Genomic DNA, 20,867 nt, shown 5'->3' with positions numbered 1-20,867 from the left:
AATGGATGCTAACATCTTTAATATACTCGACCAGTATAAAAAAGTAAGTTTTGTGAACTCAGTGTGATGATGTAATCAACTCAGTCTTGTATTCAGAGTGTTAAAGGTACCATCCAAGTACCAGTACTAAGAAATTTTTATTGTGCTGTGATCTTCAGGCTTCTTCACTTAGTAGTGTGTACAATAAACCATTCATTATCTTGAATACACTTTTAAGATGAAATAATGGAGAGGTGGTAAGTCTTTTAAACCTGTGAGTAAACTGCTTGTGTGCAGTTGGACCTTGAGTCATTATTACATCAAAAACCGATTATAGAACAACATCCACAATGTAACAATATATCAGATTCTACAAGCACTATGTTTAATTATCTTAAATGTGATGTCATCATGTTGACCTGAGGCCACATTTACAAAACTTTGTTTCTAAACATTTCTTGCAATAAGGCGTCATGATTTAGGAGAAAAGTTATGAAAAATTGATCTACAAAGTCATAGTGGGCCCAGGAATATGAACATTTGACATCAACAAAATGAGTTCTGCAGTGGGGTACTTGCAGAGTTCCCATTGTCACTGGATCATCATTGAATCTTTATCGTTTTTATGTTGAGTCACCCTAGTAAACAATTTCTTATATTTGCAGGGATCATCAAAGGACTATGATATTCTTGTTAGCAATCTAAACAATCCTTCAATTGAGGTAAGACTGTTTAGTTGAATTTTGATGGCATAATATGTTATATAAACATTGGTAACTTAGATATAAACTCATTATACATTTATGTCCACTTTTGCAATGGGGAGCATTATGTAAAATCCAGTATTTTTCGTTTTAATCTGTCATTACAGTTGTTCCTCAGTGTCCATAGTACATTTTAGAAAAAGTTGTGAAATTGACTTGATATACAATATTGAGAAGACACAATTGACTTGATATACAATATTGAGAAGACACAAATTGACTTGATATACAATATTGAGAAGACACAATTGACTTGATATACAATATTGAGAAGACACAAATTTACTTGATATTCAATATTGAGAAGACACAAATTTACTTGATATTCAATATTGAGAAGACACAAATTTACTTGATATGCAATAATGAGAAGACAATGAATCATAACAGTTGATTAATTTTGAGGTGGCTGTGAAAATCAGCTGACATTTTTGTTGTAATTTTTTTTCGTCCTACATTTATCTAATTCATGGGGTACAGGAGCATTGCAACAAACAGATCGTCTGTTTTTAAAGTTTTCCTAAAAATGCCTGTATTATAAATTGTATGTACCTCTGCTGTTCTCATGGGCCTTGGTGACAATAGGGATGTTTTGATTTTTTAGGAAAAAAAAGTCCTGTAATAGTCCAGGAGCTAGCAGAGGTTTATAGTTAACATCATGTAAGAAAAGTTTGACACATTGAACATACAGAACCAATGGTGATTCTTAAGTGTGGCACATGTGCACAGCCCTCTAGTGGGGTGGAAAGTACCCCAAAACTAATTTTATTCCCAGCAGATGCACTAAGCCACTTAAGAATGGTCTAATTAATATTAATTATTTCTTTTATCAGTCATGCTGCATATAATGAAATTTTTCTTACCAAAACATACCTTGGGATATGATAATTGTAAACTGGTAATTCTTAAGGTTCAACTTCTTGCTAACAAGGCATTCGCATAATCCCACCAGCTCACCTGCCATGGCAGTCAACTAAACAATGGAATGAGAATAAAGATAAATTTTGTAAAGTGTTGTGGTGGAAAGTTTTCTGCAGATATTGTGTATACCAAATAAATTGGTATACACCAAGGTAAATTCTTACACTCTACAAGTCTGGCAAGGTACCTAGAGATACAAAAGGTTATCTAGGTCAATGATTGCATAAGAAACTGTAGACCTACAAGAAAGGCTCATAAAAAAACCATGTTTCCAAGAGAACAGAATGGAGTCAATCTGAATGTGTGTCCATAAAACAGGAAAATGGTAAAATCACCAGAGGAACCCAATATCCTTTTCATTCTTTTACATGTAGGTAAGCATGCGCATAAAAATTGTAGCCCTACTTGAAACTTTTCTTGATTACAAATATGGTAAATCTGGTAAATTCCATAAATCTCATAAGCAATAAAGTCTCAGAAACCTACATGTATAAACAAGATACAGAAAGAATTTCCGTGTAAGCAACACGACTGATAAGTCATAATTAGCGTTATTTAGACCATTCTTAAGTGGCTTAGTGCATGACCTGGGGACTTAAGAATTGGTTTTTAGCGATCAGGTTGTCTTGAGGAATGTATAAAATAAGAGTCATTCTTGTACTCAGTTGTCACCGATACTGTTGTTTCCAGGTTACCCCAAATATTGACTCATTCCTAAGTGGCTTTTGCTAGCCCCGTTAGCACAGTTGGTAGAGGGTCTGCTTCGGAAGGAGGTAGATCCAGGGCCAATCCTGGGTTGGGTCACACCTAAGGCCTTAAAAGAGGAAATTTTAACTTTCGTGTCACACTTCAGAGCCTTTTTTTGGCAGTTGAATGGTTGTGAGAGGCAGAGATGGAGTCGGTGTTGCGATGAATGTCAGGATGTAAAAAAAAAAAGTAAAAACAAAAAGACACCGAACCGATGTAGATGGTCTAAACACATGTTTGTAATTATCGGCATTTCAGCCCACACCATTGCTGTACGCCTATGAGTCGTGCATTTGACACAATCAACCTTCGGACTCCTCGATGAGTATATGATGTGGCCAGCGAATAACCACCAGTTCTTTTACTTTTATGTCCATTTTTGTCACAACAACATGTGATGTGGGTTGTCTGAAAGCTGGGGGTGAAAGTAGATGTAGTGTCATAAACATCACTTAACATGAGATGTATGTCCTTTTTTTTTTTTTTAATTTACTGCAAGAAAAATACTAAAATACCTTGCAAATGTCAAATGCAGTAAGAGGGAGAAATTTGGGTCAGAAATCTGTGAATAACAAAGTTAGTGTGGAAGCGTTTGTAATCCGTAATGATTTTACTAGATGGACTCAACTGATACTGTGAGCCAGGCACTTGGAGACTGTTCCATTCACCATAGGGGTGATTGACCAATCCCAGACAGGTGTTGTAGACATCGGATGATCGAGTCCTGCTTCCCATGAATGAAGGATTTTTTTGCCACATTAAAAATATTATTTGGTTCAAAAATTTTTTCACAGTATGTAATTGTTCATTTACCAGTATATGTACGTGTAGGCCTGCCAATAATTTGGAAAAGCTACTTAAAAATATATTATCAGTGGGATGCATACAAGCTGTGAATTTCCATAATATTTTAATCAGGCTTTTTGTAGTGAGTTTGATATCTGGTAATAATTTCCAAAGCCGGTACCTGTAGTCTTGATTTTTCAATCCATATACCCATATACATTTTGCATATTTTGTCTCACTAATGTTCAACTGAAAAGTTTGTCAAGGTGCTTCAGTTTAATTGCAGTCAGAATGAACTGTGTAATGTTTCCAAAGCATGGGTGTTGAGGTACCTGTTAACGTGTTTACTGATACTGTGTGATACTCTGCATCATTTGTAACTTTTGAGGGGGCCTCCATGGCTCAGTTGGTTAGCGTGCTAGCGCAGCGTAATGACCCAGTAGTCTCTCACCAATGCGGTCGCTCATGCTGGCTTCCTCTCTGGCCGTATGTGGGAAGATCTGTTAGCAACCTGCGGATGGTCGTGGGTTTCCCGCCCTGCCCAATTTCCACCCACCATAATGCTGACCGTCGCCGTATAAGTGAAATATTCTTGAGTATGGCGTAAAACACCAATCAAATAAATAAATAAACAAATGGATTGAACCTTGAGCATACCTTGAGAGTGATTAGTAGCCAAATGCATATGAAAATTTGGCAATTCTTCTCATTACTTTAGACCTTTATAAGGACACAGAACATATATGTTTAGGTCTCGCATCTGAAAATGACTCCAGAGCCTCGCATGTCCCAGACCTGCAGGGGCCAACTGAAATCTACGTGGTTTGTCTTCTCCTCCGGGAGCTCGGAAATCAGACCTTTTATGTTTACAGTTGGATCTAACCACTTGATCTTTTCTGAGCAAATACTGTTTATGTACTTTCTGTCAAATTAGCGATGCATTTCACAGTAATATGTACTTTTCAGATATCGATATTCTTCAGAGATTGATATGAGGCCAGTAGATTCAAGACAATGAATATAATGCCCAGTGCGGAAGGGTGTTGAATGTTCACCTGTTAATAATGGTACACAACCATCGACTTCAAATATCGGGTAGTATAGTTCGTAAAACACAGCAGGAGAAATGGCATGATGAGCGCCTTGTGGGAGACTCCTCTGATCTACCCACGTACTCTCAGTGTGTCTCATTTAGCGAGTGTCTATAATTATTGAAAAGGTATAGTACTATCCACCCCATCCTGTCCTTAAAGGGCTGTGCACGGCTACAGCAATTAAGAATCACCATTTTGGCTTTTTCACACATGGTTCTGTATGTTCAATGTGTCAAACCTTTGACATGCGGCCTGACCAATAAACCTCTGCCGGCTCTTGGACTATTTCATCCGACCTGTCAGAAACGTCACGCAACTATTGTGGAATCGCATTTACTATAACACTGGCATCTGAAGAAAGCTTCGCAAAAAGTTATTCAGAGTAGACAGATGATGGAGAAAATGGAGGAGCTGAATTTTTGTGAACTTGAGAAGTTTCTAGAAGAAAGAGGTGTCACATGTTTCTCTGGAACAAAGTGAGACAAGTGATTGGTAAATTGATATCAACAAAGGTTGTCTGACATTTTTCACAGGTCACATGACACAAGAGGACTTTTTACGTTCAATGAGAAAAGATTTTGAACTCGAAACTCACCTCATTATTCATTAATGTTCATTATATCAGTGTTACAGGGTTGATTGAGCTCACTTACCTTCCACCAGTAGGAGATATACATTAAACTCATTGTTATGCTATACTTTTCCCCTTAAATAGTTTGAAATTAATCAGTACTGTTATATGTTTTTTATTGTTTTTTTTTTTTTGTTATTTTAGTCTGAGTTGTTGATTCATTACCTGCGTGGATTGAAGACCTGCATTAGTGTGGTTGGAAAAGAGTATGAAGTGTTAGTCGGAGTGCTGCTGGTAAATAAGCTATATTGTTGTTTTCCAGGACATTAACTTTTAATTTGTTTGACAGTAGAAGTTAATTATACAGATGTCCTGTTATTCATGATGAATCCTTTGTTCTTAAGGCTGAAATGTACATTATAAGTTAAGGATTTGGTGATGTGTTTGGTGGTGTTTGTATGTTACTGTAAAGTATATATTTTTGGCTGGAATTTATTTTCGCGGATTCACTTCAAAAAAGGGTTCATGAGAATTAATTTTTGCATATTTAATCAAAGTAAAGATCTTAAAACTATTTAATTTTCCTAGTAATGATATGCCCGAAATTACTCAAGCGCGTCAAACAGGTATTATCACAGGTGGCTTTAGTCGTCTTTTATTTCCTACGATGTTGCTAATCCTCGTAATCTGGATTAGAAATTGAAACCATGGGGAATGGGCTACAACTATGTAAGATGACTTTTGCACCTACTGTGAACAGTATTCAGAGGTGTCACTTGTTTTCACACCTTTGATGACTAATTTTAATCAACAACCAGTATTTCAACTGTCATTCATTCTTGAATAATGCAATCAAGTAACACCATTAGTTTTGGATTGTTTTCTTTTTTAATCATCCTCTGTAATCAGTTAAAACCTGTGGCATTGCCGCTATCAAACAGCCATTGCATTGTTGTGAACAGCTCACTCATTGGCCCCAGGAGAGACACAGTCAATGGGATAACGTGTATCAAAGTGACATTCATTGGAAGCCAGCATGTGTTTGTATCTATTTTTCTTTTACTTTACTGGCGCACAGAAGATAGATCAAACCAAAGACGAATGGACTCCCACTTTGTTTTATACCCACCAAGCCCTTTCACCAGGGTTTGTATGCATATATTTAAAGTCGAATGTTTCTTCCCTTTAGCTGACCCGCCAGGCTTTCTTATCTTAACTCCTGCCAGCCCAGCAAAGATTCTCCTTCATTAACACTAGGCCCTTGATACCTGTAATAGGCCTATAAGTGTCAGGTCCTTGTCCAGTGAGGTGTATTCGAATCCAGTTCTGGCTGTTTCAGTTGTAGCTTTTAATTAACAAGTTTGTCAGGAAGGTGACGTAACTGTAGTGAACCGACAAATTAAGAATTAAGTTTATGTGTGATCTCATATTCCAGTGGTTCACATTTTTTGCATATACAGGTTATGAATTATGGTAATGTTGCAGAAGCTGGATTGGTTGGAAAGGGAACCAGCTGTGGTACACGAGTACCAGTCTTTCCTGGTCAACCTGGTCTCTGCCCACACTGTCTACCTGCGGGCCACCCTCCGGGCTCTCGTCAAGGCATTCACACCAAGTAAGTCAGCAGTTTTTTTAGAGACATGCTCACATACTGTTCAAGGGACTGAAATCTGCAGTACTGCACTATGTGACTCCAGTTCTCACTGACATTAGGTTCTCAGGTTTTGTTGAGGGAAACATGTCAGTTACTCGGCAGACACTAGTTTTCTTTTCTGAAACCACAAGGACAGCCAAAAGAATTTAAACAGTCCAATAAATACAGGTGGTTAATTTGATCCTTGAAATCTAGTTTTTATTTTTTGTGGGCACTTGATTTTACATGTAGGGTACATTTAAAATATGTTCAAAATGTCTCCTATTTCAACCCTACTGTATACATGAAGCCTAGAACATGGAATTTTTCAAAATCTACAGATTGTCATGTGCGAAAACAATTCACTTTGAACCCCTGCACAGCTCCACAAGCTGACGAGTTTCTTGCACAAGCATGAATTGAATGTAATTATGGGGTGGGTGAGGCAAATGTTTGCACAGTATGATTGGAATTTGGGTAGGAAAGATGCAACAAATTTATGTTTTATTCTGCTTTCAGGGCCATCGAGTTTGTCAAAAAACAGAGCATGGAAAATTGTTACTGATCTAGTGCGAAAAACAGACGAAGAGCAATTTGTGAAGAATCATCTGGTCATAAAGGGCATCTCCCAGATTGTGCCCATGTAAGACCATCATATTTGAAAGAGACATAAAATCATAAAATTTTCATTTTTGGATATTAAATAATAAGGATTTCCTTATCAAATACTTCAGACTTTCACCTATGGATAAGACTGGGTTGCTTTGCTGTCATAATGATTAGAGCTTCTGCCCCAAAGTCGGGTGGCCTGGGATCAAACCCGGGTCAGGTTATACCAGAGATTTTAAAAGTGGTACTTGTTGCCTCCGCACTTCGCGCTTAGCACTAACAGGTTAGAACAAGGAAACTGGATTGGTTGGCTTTGTGTCAGTATAAGGTGACTGGGTGGGGTGTCTTCGACATGATACTTCAGTGATGACAACACATTGGTGGCATGGACTCATCCTGTCACAAGAAGATGGTGTATGTTGACACAAATAATCAATCCTCCTCATCATATGACTGAAAAATTGCTATGGATGACATAGATATATTAATGGTTGACTTCTATTGACTTGTTTGTGGTGTTTGTGTTCAATGTTGTTGGCAGTGTTCAAGATTAATTTTATTGGTGGTGTTCAGCATTAAAAATGCTGCTGATGTCCATAGTGGATGTTGCTTGTGGTGTTCATGGTCAATGCTGTTGCTACTGATGATTGTTAACAATGTCAATGGTGTTCATATTTGACATTGTTGCAGGTGTTTATAGTGAACATTATTACACGTGTCCATGATTAACATTGGTGTTCGTGTTCATGATTAATATTGTTGTAGGTGTGTATAGTTAGCGTTTTTGAGGGTACATGTTGTGAACATTGTTCATGGTATTAACATTGGTGGTGTATGCTTCAGGATGCCGACAGTTTTGCTTCCCCTGCTGGGCGATGCATTCCCATACCTGAGCAAAGCTGCTTACATTCAGGAATGTTATGTGAAGAACTTACTTCAGATCACCCATTACATGCCTGATCTCCGGCAGAGAATACTGGAGCTGATTGTGGATCGTATGCTCAAGATTGATGTGAGTTCTCTTACCACAAGCACCACATACCTTGATTGTGTCAGCTATTCAATTTTGGTATTATACTTCAAGAATTCAAAGTTCGGTAGTTCTCCACTAGTTTAATATTCTCTGCAGGGCAATCATGATTTCTAGGTTTTAGCTGAAATGTGTGATTTTTATGGAAGTAAAAAAAGCTGTATTAACAGTTTGACTACTTACATGTAGGTCAGGTGCCCTCGAACAGAGATAGAACAAGCTGAGTGTGCTGATCTGCCGGAGGACATGGACATTTTTGACATGGTTTGTATGAATTATTGCTTTATCAATACAAGTTTGATGGTTAGATAATAGACTACTACTTATGTGTTAGAGTATCATTTATATGTAACATTATAATTGTTGCATGGTATGGAAGGGAGATCAATTTTGATTTAGAAGATTTTAGTGGATTATGAAAAGGTTATCCTGCAGTAATCAATCAGTCCGTGGAAGTGTTTGGTTGTGAGTTCTTGATGAGCTAATAATTATTGTACAGGAAAAGGACGACATATCAACAGAGATGACACATGCGAAATTTGGATGCGAGGATATGAAACATGTGGATGCCAACAAGCTGGACTATATGATGGAGCTGATGTTACGTTACATAGAAAACACTTGTTACAAAGATGGTGAGCGTTTTTATTTTTCTGCACTTCTTTAACTGTTGTGTCTATGTGATATCTTTCCTTCTGCACCTACAATGTATATTAATAATGAGTCAAACTCATAATCATAACGTTACACACTTCAAGTGGCATAACAGCTTTCAGAGGAACTGGTTTAAATGTATGACACATTACAAATTAACGTTACATGTGTCAGCAGAACATATAAAATCACCAACTTGCTTTTTCTCATAGACCTAGATGGTTCCATTCAGAATAAAAAAAAAAACATACAAAATTCATAATGGGTACAAATTTCCTTGTCATAAAGAGAAAGAAGAAAATAATCTTTGATGACTTAGTATAATAGTTTTGACTGGTGGTGTTTAATGCAGGTGTGTTGGACTGGGAAAACACAAAGCTGTTATACAGAGAGATTTTGTTGATATTTGAGAGGCTTATCTTTCCTACCCATGCATCTTGCCATGTACAGTTCATCATGTTTTACCTCTGCAGTTTAAGACCGGTAAGTATTGGGTTTAATGGGTTTTTGCAATCCATGTCCATTTTCAGCCAAGGGAGCAGGCCATGGCCTAGGTTCACTCCTGTTTATCACCGTTGGTGCAGTCTAATCTCACTCCACATCCTCCACCCATGAAATTGACACAGTTTTTCATTGAAAATACATCAGTATGGTGTTACACAAAAATCATATAAACAAATAATTGCAGTCAACACTTGATTCTTGCACAAAGCAAACCTGATTCTGTCTGAAATCTGATAACGTTTGAAAAAGTCCAGTTTGTTTTGATTACCTCTATTGTATCCAATCCTAATAGGCAAGAATGGCAACTGTCTGATGCACTTAAATGTCTTTTTTAACCAGAAAAGTTAGAAAGTGTCTATGAAAAATAAAATGTGTTCATTAATATATCACCCCGTTTTGCAGGAGATTTGTGAAGGATTTTTGGACTTTCTGTGGAAAAAAGTGACATCACCCAATGTGGAGTCTATATTCCGACAAGGTGGGGTGGCCTATATAGCCAGTCTCATTTCTCGCGGACAGTTTGTGCATGTGAGGTGAGTGGTCATTATAAAGCCTGATCTGTCTCTTCATGTGTATCATGACATTACAACATACTTTTACACATCATTATATACGAGGGGAGCTGAGGCAGCTATCTGCTCATTATGTGTGTGTTGTGTAGGTTTCTAATAGAGTGCTGTGGCATGTATTTCAGTACCCTGAAGGCGTGCCTTGAGCTGATGAGTACCTGGGTGCACCGCTATCTGCTGCAAGCCAACAGACTGACCAGGGCTGATGTTAGACATCATGGACCATTCTACTCTGTCTGCCAGGCTATTTTCTATGTGTTTGCCTTTAGACACAAGGAAATTCTAGATAGTGAAAAAGGTAAGCAAGTATCTACGATGTGCTGTATTCTGTGGTTTTCATTGTACACAAGCTTGTAGAACTGCTTCCAAAGTAGGGGACCAACCTGGATAGCTCAGTTGGTAGAATGTCCACTGCAGGGACAGTAGATCCAGGGTCAATCCTGGGTCGGGTCACACCCAAGACCTTAAGAGAGGTGTTGTAGCTTCCTCACTTGCCGTTCAGCATGAAGGGGATAGTGCAACAACTGGTTGACTCATATCAGTATAATGGCTCAGGCAGGGCAGCCTACTTGCTTTCGGTAGGTTATCTAAGTGAAGCTGCACTGGTTCAAAGAGCGAAAATCTGCCCTGCAACAAGGAGGCACATTACACTGTAAGGATTCCTTTGTCGTCATATGACTGAAAAATTGTTAAGTACCACGTTAAACCCCAATCACTCACTCACTCCACTTGACTCCTAGTGAACACAATAGGTCCACATTGTTTAAAACTTAATTTTGTTCTCGATGGTGGCTATGCTCCCCAAACTACTGTATAGAAACCATGTTGAATGTGATTGCTAGATTTGGTCTAATTTTGGATGTTATCATGATGAAAGATAACTGTTCTCTCCATAATATTGATGTTAGACTGCCAGTGTGAACCAAAAGCAATCATTTATTTAATCAAATGTTAATTTATTTGATTGGTGTTATACGCCATACTCAAGAATATTTCACTTATACAGCACGACCAGCAATATGGTGGGAGGAAACTGGGCAGAGCCTGAAGGAAACCTGCAACCATCCGCAGGTTGCTGCCGGCCTTTAACCCATATTGATATCATACATGCTTCAGTATATCCTCACAGCTATGTCAATGATGGTAGAAACTGCTTCTCTACTTATTTATTGTATTTTTCTATTATACTGTGATTATTTTGACTGCTACACAGGTTACAAGTGGGCTAAAGCTCTGAACTTGCAGACACTGGTGACCAGTCGCCTCAACCCGTTGAGGTTCTCTATCCCAGTCATCACCAAAACATTCTCCTCAGTAACCAGGTAAAGCCTTTACTGGTTTACTATCTGCTGGTGTATGTTGTTCTTGTACTAGAGCATCAGCTGGTTATCTGGTTGTAATCATGAATACATTTGCTACAGTAGCTAAGAAACCCATTAAGTGTAAGATATCAAAGATTTTGCTCTATGCTTTTTAAGTTTTTTTCTATGTTCACATTCTTTGCTGATAATTGTTAGTTTTAAACTACAAGAGATTTAACTTTCGACTAGGTACCTTTTGCGCTAGTTACCATTACTGTCTCTGCTTATTGGTGTTGCAGGTCTTACCAGCTGGCTTACTGTGATACCATTGTTGAGAAGAATAACAGGTTGATGCTACCAGAGTGCTCTCTAGAGCAAGGCACCTTAACTACCGATCACCTAAATGCTTTCTTCCCCTTTGATCCTTACCTTCTTCTCAGGTGTGTTTCATTTCCTACATACGGTGTCCAAGACTACAAATTATTTTTTCAATTGTAGTTTAATACTGTACTCAACGCCAACCTGCATTATGGTGGCAGGAAACCAGGCAGAGCCTTGGTGAAACCTGTGACCATCTACAGATTGCACATATACGACTGGAGACAAAGCCAGCATGAATTTCAAGACTGTTAAAAGTGAATGTTCATGGACAGTTATTTTTGTGCTCCGTATGCCTATCTACTTATTTACTCTTTGTCAACACCACATCTTGAAAAAACCCAGACCAGTTTGCAGGTGGACCCATGACTCTAGGAGAGCAGATTCTAAACCCACTGCCAGTTTTCAGCAGCATTTTAGGATTGTATGTTTGAGATGTCCGAGATTCAACGACTTTACTCTTTACTCACCACTTTTCAGTCAAAATATTGGAGAAATTATTTCATCTAGTCAGTTGTAATTGCCTGTTGTGATGTATTTTTCAGGTTTTATAAATGCAACCGTATATTTTTCTACTTATTCATGTATTGTAATAGAAGGCATCTGGGAAGAGCACCTTGTACAATTTGACAAAGTTACCCTCATTTTCATTCATTTTTATCCTATTTGACAGATCTCAGCACTTCATTTCCCAGATCTACAGAGAGTATGAAGGCAACAGGCCACAAGAAGACGTTATGGAATCTAAGGTATGTGTATCCAAGGAGTTACATTTTTTGTATTCTATGGATGAAACATTATTTAATAGCAACGTTGTACCCTGAGTTCACCTGTCATGTAAATTTTATATTTAACATTTTTCAGGGTTAAAAGGAAATGATAATCTGGTAGTGTTAAAAAAGTATCAACTAGAAAATGCATAACATTCTAGTTTTTGTTTTGTTTATCAGGATGAGGATGATTTCCTCCCGGAGTCGACGAAATCAGAGTGTAGAACCTCTGTAGAAATGAGTCAGTTTGACTTCATGAATTATGGAGTATCTCCAGGATTCAAGCACGTGTGATGTGGTCAGGAAATACTGGATCTGTTTTACGCAATAGAGGGGACGGCTTTGTGATTGGTTGAAGGAAATATTTTTCAACACACCTATATATGACAGATTGCCAGGTGCAACAGTAATGAGAATCTGCCAGGTGTAACAGTGACATTGTACCAGGTGAAAAATGGGTGACAACATGCCATGGGTTGCAGGAATGACAGTGTACCAAGTGTAATGTGAATGAGAACATGCCTGGTGTAGCAATGACATTGTACCAGGTGAAAAATGGGTGACAACATGCCATGTGTTGCAGGAATGACAGTGTACCAAGTATAATGTGAATGAGAACATGCCTGGTGTAGCAATGACATTGTACCAGGTGAAAAATGGGTGACAACATGCCATGTGTTGCAGGACTGACAGTGTACCAAGTGTAATGTGAATGAGAACATGCCTGGTGTAGCAATGACATTGTACCAGGTGAAAAATGGGTGACAACATGCCATGTGTTGCAGGAATGACAGTGTACCAAGTGTAATGTGAATGAGAACATGCCTGGTGTAGCTATGACATTGTACCAGGTGAAAAATGGGTGACAACATGCCATGTGTTGCAGGAATGACAGTGTACCAAGTGTAATGTGCATGAGAACATGCCTGGTGTAGCAACGACATTGTACCAGGTGAAAAATGGGTGACAACATGCCATGTGTTGCAGGAATGACAGTGTACCAAGTGTGATGTGAATGAGAACATGCCTGGTGTAGCAATGACATTGTACCAGGTGAAAAATGGGTGACAACATGCCATGTGTTGCAGGAATGACAGTGTACCACGTGTAATGTGAATGAGAACATGCCTGGTGTAGCAATGACATTGTACGAGGTGAAAAATGGGTGACAACATGCCATGTGTTGCAGGAATGACAGTGTACCAAGTGTAATGTGAATGAGAACATGCCTGGTGTAGCAGTGACATTGTACCAGGTGAAAAATGGGTGACAACATGCCATGTGTTGCAGGAATGACAGTGTACCACGTGTAATGTGAATGAGAACATGCCTGGTGTAGCAATGACATTGTACCAGGTGAAAAATGGGTGACAACATGCCATGTGTTGCAGGAATGACAGTGTACCAAGTGTAATGTGAATGAGAACATGCCTGGTGTAGCAATGACATTGTACCAGGTGAAAAATGGGTGACAACATGCCATGTGTTGCAGGACTGACAGTGTACCAAGTGTGATGTGAATGAGAACATGCCTGGTGTAGCAATGACATTGTACCAGGTGAAAAATGGGTGACAACATGCCATGTGTTGCAGGACTGACAGTGTACCAAGTGTAATGTGAATGAGAACATGCCTGGTGTAGCAATGACATTGTACCAGGTGAAAAATGGGTGACAACATGCCATGTGTTGCAGGACTGACAGTGTAACAAGTGTAATGTGAATGAGAACATGCCTGGTGTAGCAATGACATTGTACCAGGTGAAATATGGGTGACAGCATGCCGTGTGTTGCAGGAATGACAGTGTACCAGGTGTAACACAAATGACAACTGGCCAGGTGAAACAATGATGTACAGGTGTAATGTGAATGAGAACTTGCCAGGTGAAAAATGGCGACAGCATGCCATGTGTGACAGGAATGACCATGTGCCAGGTGTAACATGAATGAGAACTTGTAACATGAATGAGGAGGAACAGAAATAACTGTAGGCTACTATGTGAAAAATTGGTGACAACCTGCCAGAGGTGTGACAGTAATGACAGTGTACCAGATGTGACAGTAATGATGGTGTACCAGATGTGACAGTAATGACAGTGTATCAGGTGTAACAGTAATGACAGTGTAGCAGATGTAACAGTAATGACAGTGTAGCAGATGTAACAGTAATGACATTGTAGCAAATGTGACAGTATTGACAGTGTACCAGGCTTAAGAGTAATGACAGTGTACTGGTTGCAGCAGACCTAGCAGAGCATGAGGTGCATCGTGAGTGACAACAAAACATAGTGGAGGACACATTGGAAATAATGAACTTTAAATTAGCCACTTTTGTTGCAACTTATACACTTGTTTAATGTAACTCTGAGGAGGTTTAATCCAGAAGAAAATCAGGTTAACAAATATTAAGTACTAACTTATCTATTTATGACATGTTACTGATATGTTTGTACAGATATGGATGTTTTGGATAACTTACTATGTTTCAGTGTATATGTTTATAATCAAACATGTCCATTAGCTCTGAACTTTGAGCAGGTTACATACAGCATGGTTATACATACATGTTCCTGTTTGTTAGTGTCTTATGGTTACTAATGGTGATAATGTGGAATGACATTGTGAAAGAAAATAAGAGAATGATGACACTGGATGGCTGTCAGTTGAAGAGGATATTTGTTTATTTCATTGTTAGTCAGTCTTTATTTCTGTGGATTAAACACCATTCACATCTTCTAGAGATGTTCTTATTTATATAAGAAACAGCCCCAATGATTATACTGAGCAGTTCAGCTCCACATTCATCCTGTATATCATTTTTTTTATTGACCAATTGAAAGCGAATACACAATATAGTTATCCAAGCATTCAAGATACATTTTCCTGCACATGTTTTATGCATTTTTCACACTCCTGCTTCTGGAAATGGAACAAATGATTCTCCAACAGCTAAATCATTTCAATAAAATGTTTGAGAAACTGATTGCTGGCAGTATTCAGTATTGGTGTTCCCCAACTTCATTAAATCCTCCTCTCTTCAGAGCTGTGGTACAAGTTGTTTGATAGACAACACACATCATCTGTGTTTTCTGTTGAAACTATTATAGCTGTGCTAGGTGATATACAGGCCTAGATAATTCTGAAACATGGCCACCAATATGTTAATAATGGGAAAAAACCGTATCACTTTCTTTTATAAATGAATAGCAATATATGTCTGAAGTCATTTGCCAGAAGATTCTTGTTATGGTACAGTTGATGCGTTAATACCAGAATGGCTAAAGCATGCCATATTGTGTGTGGAACACAGGCAACAAGGGAAGGTTTAAAATCAACTGTTTAAATCTTTGTATTCTTTAACAGATAAGTGGTAAAGAGTCATCTGACTATAAGACAGAAAACAAAGGGGAAAAAACAACAACTTATAGCATAACTTGGTACGCAATAACCAAAACATTCTGCAATTTGGTATCTTCACTTACATTTGAGTTCAAATTTGACACAATGTTCTAAACTAAACATACAGGTATTTATACATACACACATACAGAACTACATCATTATCTGATTGTATGTAAAGATAAAAGTAGCACCAAGATGCAGAACAGCAGTATCACAATTGTGTCTGATCTTCACAGATGGAATGATGGAGTTACCATGGACAAATAACCAGGACAGTGAGTACAAATTATGAAATTAAGGACCATAAACCATTGTGTTCCTTTTGATAAGCCCTGGGCTTGCCATCTTTGAAAACACTATTGAGAGGGTCAGGGAAGTCTCGGATTTGAACTAAAGCTGCTCGTACACTTCTCTCAAAACCCTCTGGCTCTTGTTCAGGAGAAGTGGATAAATACTGAAACAAATCACACCACAAACACTAAGGAACATATTTTACAAAAGTAACATCAATTTCAAGCCTAATATTTCTATTGAAAGAGAGAATCTTAGAACTTGCTGACATACTTCCCATGCAGAGAGAGAAACTCTTATACCTATTACACTGCACACTGTGGTACCTTATCAAGGGGTCCATCATAAACACCTCTTTTGATGGCATTAAGACTGCAAAATATTCTGAGAAGTATGTGTTGTTCACACTATTTAACAACACAAAATTTAGCAAATCTACTTTGAGATGTAATAATTTTGACTACATGTATGTAAGAAATAACCATGTACAATTTTTTAAAAAATTGACTTACCTTTCTTATGAAGTGATCTGGTGCATTACACCATCTGTCAACATGGGCCATGACATCATAGTGAAAGGGACCAATCAACAGCTGATGTGTATGAGGGTCGTATATATTTAGGACCTGAGTGGAAATATTGCAACAATTAGTATCTCATTATGTTTATCAACCTATCAGAATTAAAGCAACTGTACAGGGTGTGTGGAAAATGATGAATTGTGTTTGTGCAATATTGTGTGCATAAGAAAACATATCACTATTTCATATGGATTCCCACGGGCTGTGCCTGATTTTCTCTCGCCATAATACTGGCCGCCGTTGTATAAGAGAAATATTCTTGAGTACGCATAAAACACCAATCAAATAAATAAATAACTTTCATATGGTAACTACTAAATGACTAAAGAAATACATGTACTATTACCACATGAAATCAACAGAAGAATATTAAGGTCTTGACGAATTCTTAATCTATTCTACGCCCACATCAAGCATCTCAAACTCAAACACCTTGAAACTTGTACCACACTCACGCAGCAAAAATTTAATCTTCATCAAATCTGAACCAACTTAAATCGAGGCCAGTGCCCATGACACTGTCAACTTTAAGACAGTTCAGGAATGTTTCCATTTACACGGTCAAGCATGTTCGGTAATATCAACATCCTTCTGACCTCTACAGTAAGTGGACAATACATCCAGTTACCATGCACAGATAAACCTGCTCAAGCCCTCAATCTATCTTCAAGCAAAGTCAGTAACGCACAAGTAAACCAGATTAAATTGCCTCACTTTGCATTCATTCTCAGAGCCATTTTCATATTTAAACCAGTTAAATTATGCCATTAAGAATGGGGTATAAGCAACATTTGTATGAATTTTGGGAAGATCTCTATGCAACTCGAAATAACAGCACCTAAAAAAAAAACACTGTATTTAAATGTAACAGAGGTACATTTACATAGATAAACCATGATTAGCAGTCACAAAATGCTGACCTCATCTCCACCACTGAAATGCCGGGCGGATCGCAGTGCCTGATCGGGGCCTTTGTCAGGGAATGATGCTGAGAAAATCTCACCCGACTTCACATCAACAGCTGAAATACGCGGAAGAAAGTGTGCATTTAAAGAAATATGAAATAAAGCATATGTTTAAGGAAATGGGACACGGAGAACTGACAGTTTTATTGAAGGTTTGGTGTTTAATGCCATAGGCAGGAATATTTCACTTATAACATAGCTGTCAGTTTCACGCGTTGTGGAAACTGGAATTCCAAGAGAGAAAAAACACCTGCCTAAAGTAATGAACCTACCATTGGAATTGTAAGCTATTTCACTTACCAGCACAATATGCCCACTCCACCATGCCTGATAACTATGTTAAAATGTCCAGTGAGATGTCGGTAAAAATAGACACTATGATCTAACGTACCGCACCCGAGAAATCTTGACAGTTTTATATTTTGTCCATTAATATTAAGGATGAACAGTTCCAGTTTTGAAATCTACAAAGCATGAAACATGAAAAAACCTATCTCAAGAACACACTCTAATCTGTGTTTGTATCAATCTGATATACAGCCAGGTGACCATTGTTTGAATGAAGGTGTTAGCACTGAAGCATACCAATTCCATAGATCACTGGCCAGAAAATCCCATCTCTTTTCACAGTATTCATATCTGAAACAAAATCCACATGAAAACAATAACGAAATAGAGCCTTCAGCATGGATACATTTCAGAAGTTTCCAAGTTCCATTCCCAATTTGAAAAGTATATCTCAAATGGTTCATCTTTGTGAGTTGTGAGTAAAGACAAGTTTGTAAACATCTTTCGTAAGAGAGAGAGAAGACATGAGAAATCTCATGATGTTCACACTTTTCACAGTGCCACCATGTTAAAGTCTTGTCCAATGAGAAGCCACCAATCCAACACAAGAATATTTACCAGGACATCACAACACTTTAATTGATTGTGATTTACAACATTGTTAACATGCATTCTGAATAGTAGTTCAATGCAAAATTATTAACCTTTTACCAAAAACACAGACTGTAGCAGAAATATTCTTAGTCCATACCTGTGATACAAGCTCTATCATGAGATGGATCTCCTGGGGTAAGCTCTGGAATGTACCTGAAATGTGTGTACACTTCAAATAAGAGACGAAAACTAAATGCAATCCAAACAAAACTGAGATAACAAGGCTAAAATGAAGCTGATTTTTGTCAGAGCACTCCAGCTGAGGCCTATGTCAATTTTTTTCAACTAATGACATGAATGTAACAAATATGATTGAATTATAACTTCTGCATAAAGGAACATCACAATGCCAAAACATCAACATGAACAATTCTAATTTTAAAATGAATATTACACATTGTCTGTCGGCTCTTACAGAATACTTATTGAGATTCATAGATCAGTACATTTGCCCTTTTGTCTGACTCACTGATCAGTAGGCCCCTACATCTGAGGTTTGAGTAAAAATACATTACCAAGAATACCTAATGGATAGTTCTTCTGAGGATTTTCGTTCATCTAAGAAACCTCCAATCAGTGATAACTCCAGTCTGTAAAATAAATCAGCTAAATTATTTGCTAAGCTACAGATATCAGAATATTTAATGTTAGAGATTTACAATGCTAAATGTCAAGCTTCATCATGAGACTTAATATATGGATATCCACATTAATTGTTGATATTTCTAAATTTAACAGCATTAAACCCAGACATAAAAATTATATTTTCCTGTAAAGCTTCAAAGCTCACACTCCTATCCTTTATGAGAATGGAAGAATTATATATAAGAAAATGCATTCATATATTAAGAATGTATAAACATGTACCGGGCCTGACTGTGGTCAGGTGACAGCTCCTCCACCAGTTCTGACCATGTCCTGTACAGCTGTCTCTGTGCTGCAGCCGTCCAGGTGTGCCAGGCAGGTAGCCCCAGAGTCTGAGCAAGAGTATAAAAATATCATAAAATGACAATATGGATTTTAAAGAAATGAAAATCGAGAACCCCAAGAAATTCCATCAAATGCCCAATAAAACATTAGATCAAAAGTCCCTTTCTTTAAGGGTTGGTCGGGTTACTGGCAATGAACATATCTTTAATGATGACCTTGGCATATTGGCATTCAGCATATAGGAATAGGACAAGCACTGGTCAGGCAAATTTTCAGTATAGTATGGCTGGGTGGTGTGTCATTGTCCTAACATGCGAGATGTTGGCCGGTTCGATCCCAGCCTCCTATAACAATGTTCAAGATTCCTCCATATCCATGGCACACCCATTGGCTTTGGCGGCAGTAAGCAATAGACAAAGACATTCAGGTGTTGTTACATGAAGTTTATTGGCGATCACTTGTCTTCCAACAACTTCACATGTTCATGAGCTTGCTCTGCAGGTAGATATATGTAGATGACATATGAGAAAGTTTGCCAGTTGCTTGCCAAAGTGTGGTGTTTTCACTCTAGTCCGATTTCCTCTACCAATGAAAAGACCTGACCCTCATCATGCATGTGAAACATTCTTGAATATGGTGTTAAACACCAATAAGTCAAATCCAATCGGCAGCACTTTCCAAACTATGCCGCACTGGACCCATGCAGTCTGATACAAGGAAATACCACAGTGATCAGGCCGAAATAATGTTGAGAGCAACCTTACACATTTCTGGGAGTGTGTTTCTGTGTATTCTCATCACATTAGTTCCTCCCACCATAATGTGCTGCAATGTTGTGAAAGTGTAATATTCTTGACTACACCAACTGAATCAATAACATTCTTCAGGACTTGAATAGCAGCTTGCAGCCAACTGAGATGACTTCATTGGCGGGAAATGCAGAACTTCACTGGTTTAGGTATATACCAACAAAAGTGTTGGACAAAACCAATGGTATAAGATACAACAGAAATGGTATTGTAGTGTCATTAAACTATTTAGTCCTTTTCTCTGCTAAACCTGGGGGAAAAATTTCTAATCCTGTATCATAGCTTAAACACACTTTAGAGCCTAGTCTCCATGCCATGGTGATTAGCATGATTACCTTTATTTCTCAAGATCACAATATGACAGGTTGTAGCATCTTCTGACCCCAAAATTTTTATGACATCTGGAAAATAATTATGCACTCTCCATGTATTAACATTTAACTAAGAGGTTACACAATAGCCGAATTTAAGACGCATTAAATCATCTTATATTGGCAAAAAGTAACAAATATCATTCACAACAGCCATGAGAGAAGAAGTAGTGATTCTGGAGAAGGAACCAAATGACTTGAAGTTCTAGCTGACATAAGAACAAGCATTCAGTAGCATGAATAAACATGTATGTATAACCCATAAAA

At 38.0% G+C, this 20,867-nt stretch overlaps 2 protein-coding genes across 2 annotated transcripts in view; one reads left to right on the top strand and one right to left on the bottom strand.

Annotated features, from left to right (window-relative positions):
* On the top strand, nt 1-14,895 carry LOC135481866 (RNA polymerase I-specific transcription initiation factor RRN3-like). The gene is made up of 15 exons (XM_064761614.1): nt 1-43; nt 645-701; nt 5,067-5,156; nt 6,348-6,477; nt 7,015-7,138; nt 7,948-8,116; nt 8,324-8,398; nt 8,634-8,769; nt 9,141-9,271; nt 9,695-9,825; nt 9,987-10,159; nt 11,075-11,183; nt 11,462-11,602; nt 12,214-12,289; nt 12,491-14,895. The coding sequence occupies exons 1-15, from the start codon at nt 2-4 to the stop codon at nt 12,602-12,604; spliced, it is 1,698 nt and encodes a 565-aa protein (XP_064617684.1). The 5' UTR covers nt 1; the 3' UTR covers nt 12,605-14,895.
* Nucleotides 14,896-15,714: 819 nt separating this feature from the next.
* The window catches only part of LOC135464982 (protein N-terminal asparagine amidohydrolase-like), a 7,198-nt gene continuing 2,045 nt past the window's right edge, over nt 15,715-20,867 (bottom strand). The window contains 9 exon segments of the mRNA XM_064742578.1: nt 15,715-16,165; nt 16,515-16,628; nt 17,504-17,604; nt 18,134-18,227; nt 18,644-18,659; nt 19,015-19,080; nt 19,358-19,463; nt 19,465-19,467; nt 20,565-20,630. Of these exon segments, the coding sequence (XP_064598648.1) occupies nt 15,998-16,165; nt 16,515-16,628; nt 17,504-17,604; nt 18,134-18,227; nt 18,644-18,659; nt 19,015-19,080; nt 19,358-19,463; nt 19,465-19,467; nt 20,565-20,630 (734 nt within the window). The 3' untranslated portion in view covers nt 15,715-15,997.

The sequence above is a fragment of the Liolophura sinensis genome, chromosome 1 (assembly GCF_032854445.1).
Source record: "Liolophura sinensis isolate JHLJ2023 chromosome 1, CUHK_Ljap_v2, whole genome shotgun sequence".
NCBI lineage: Eukaryota > Metazoa > Mollusca > Polyplacophora > Chitonida > Chitonidae > Liolophura > Liolophura sinensis.
Note: the sequence above shows the minus strand (reverse complement) of the source record. Positions and strands in the feature narration are given on the sequence as shown.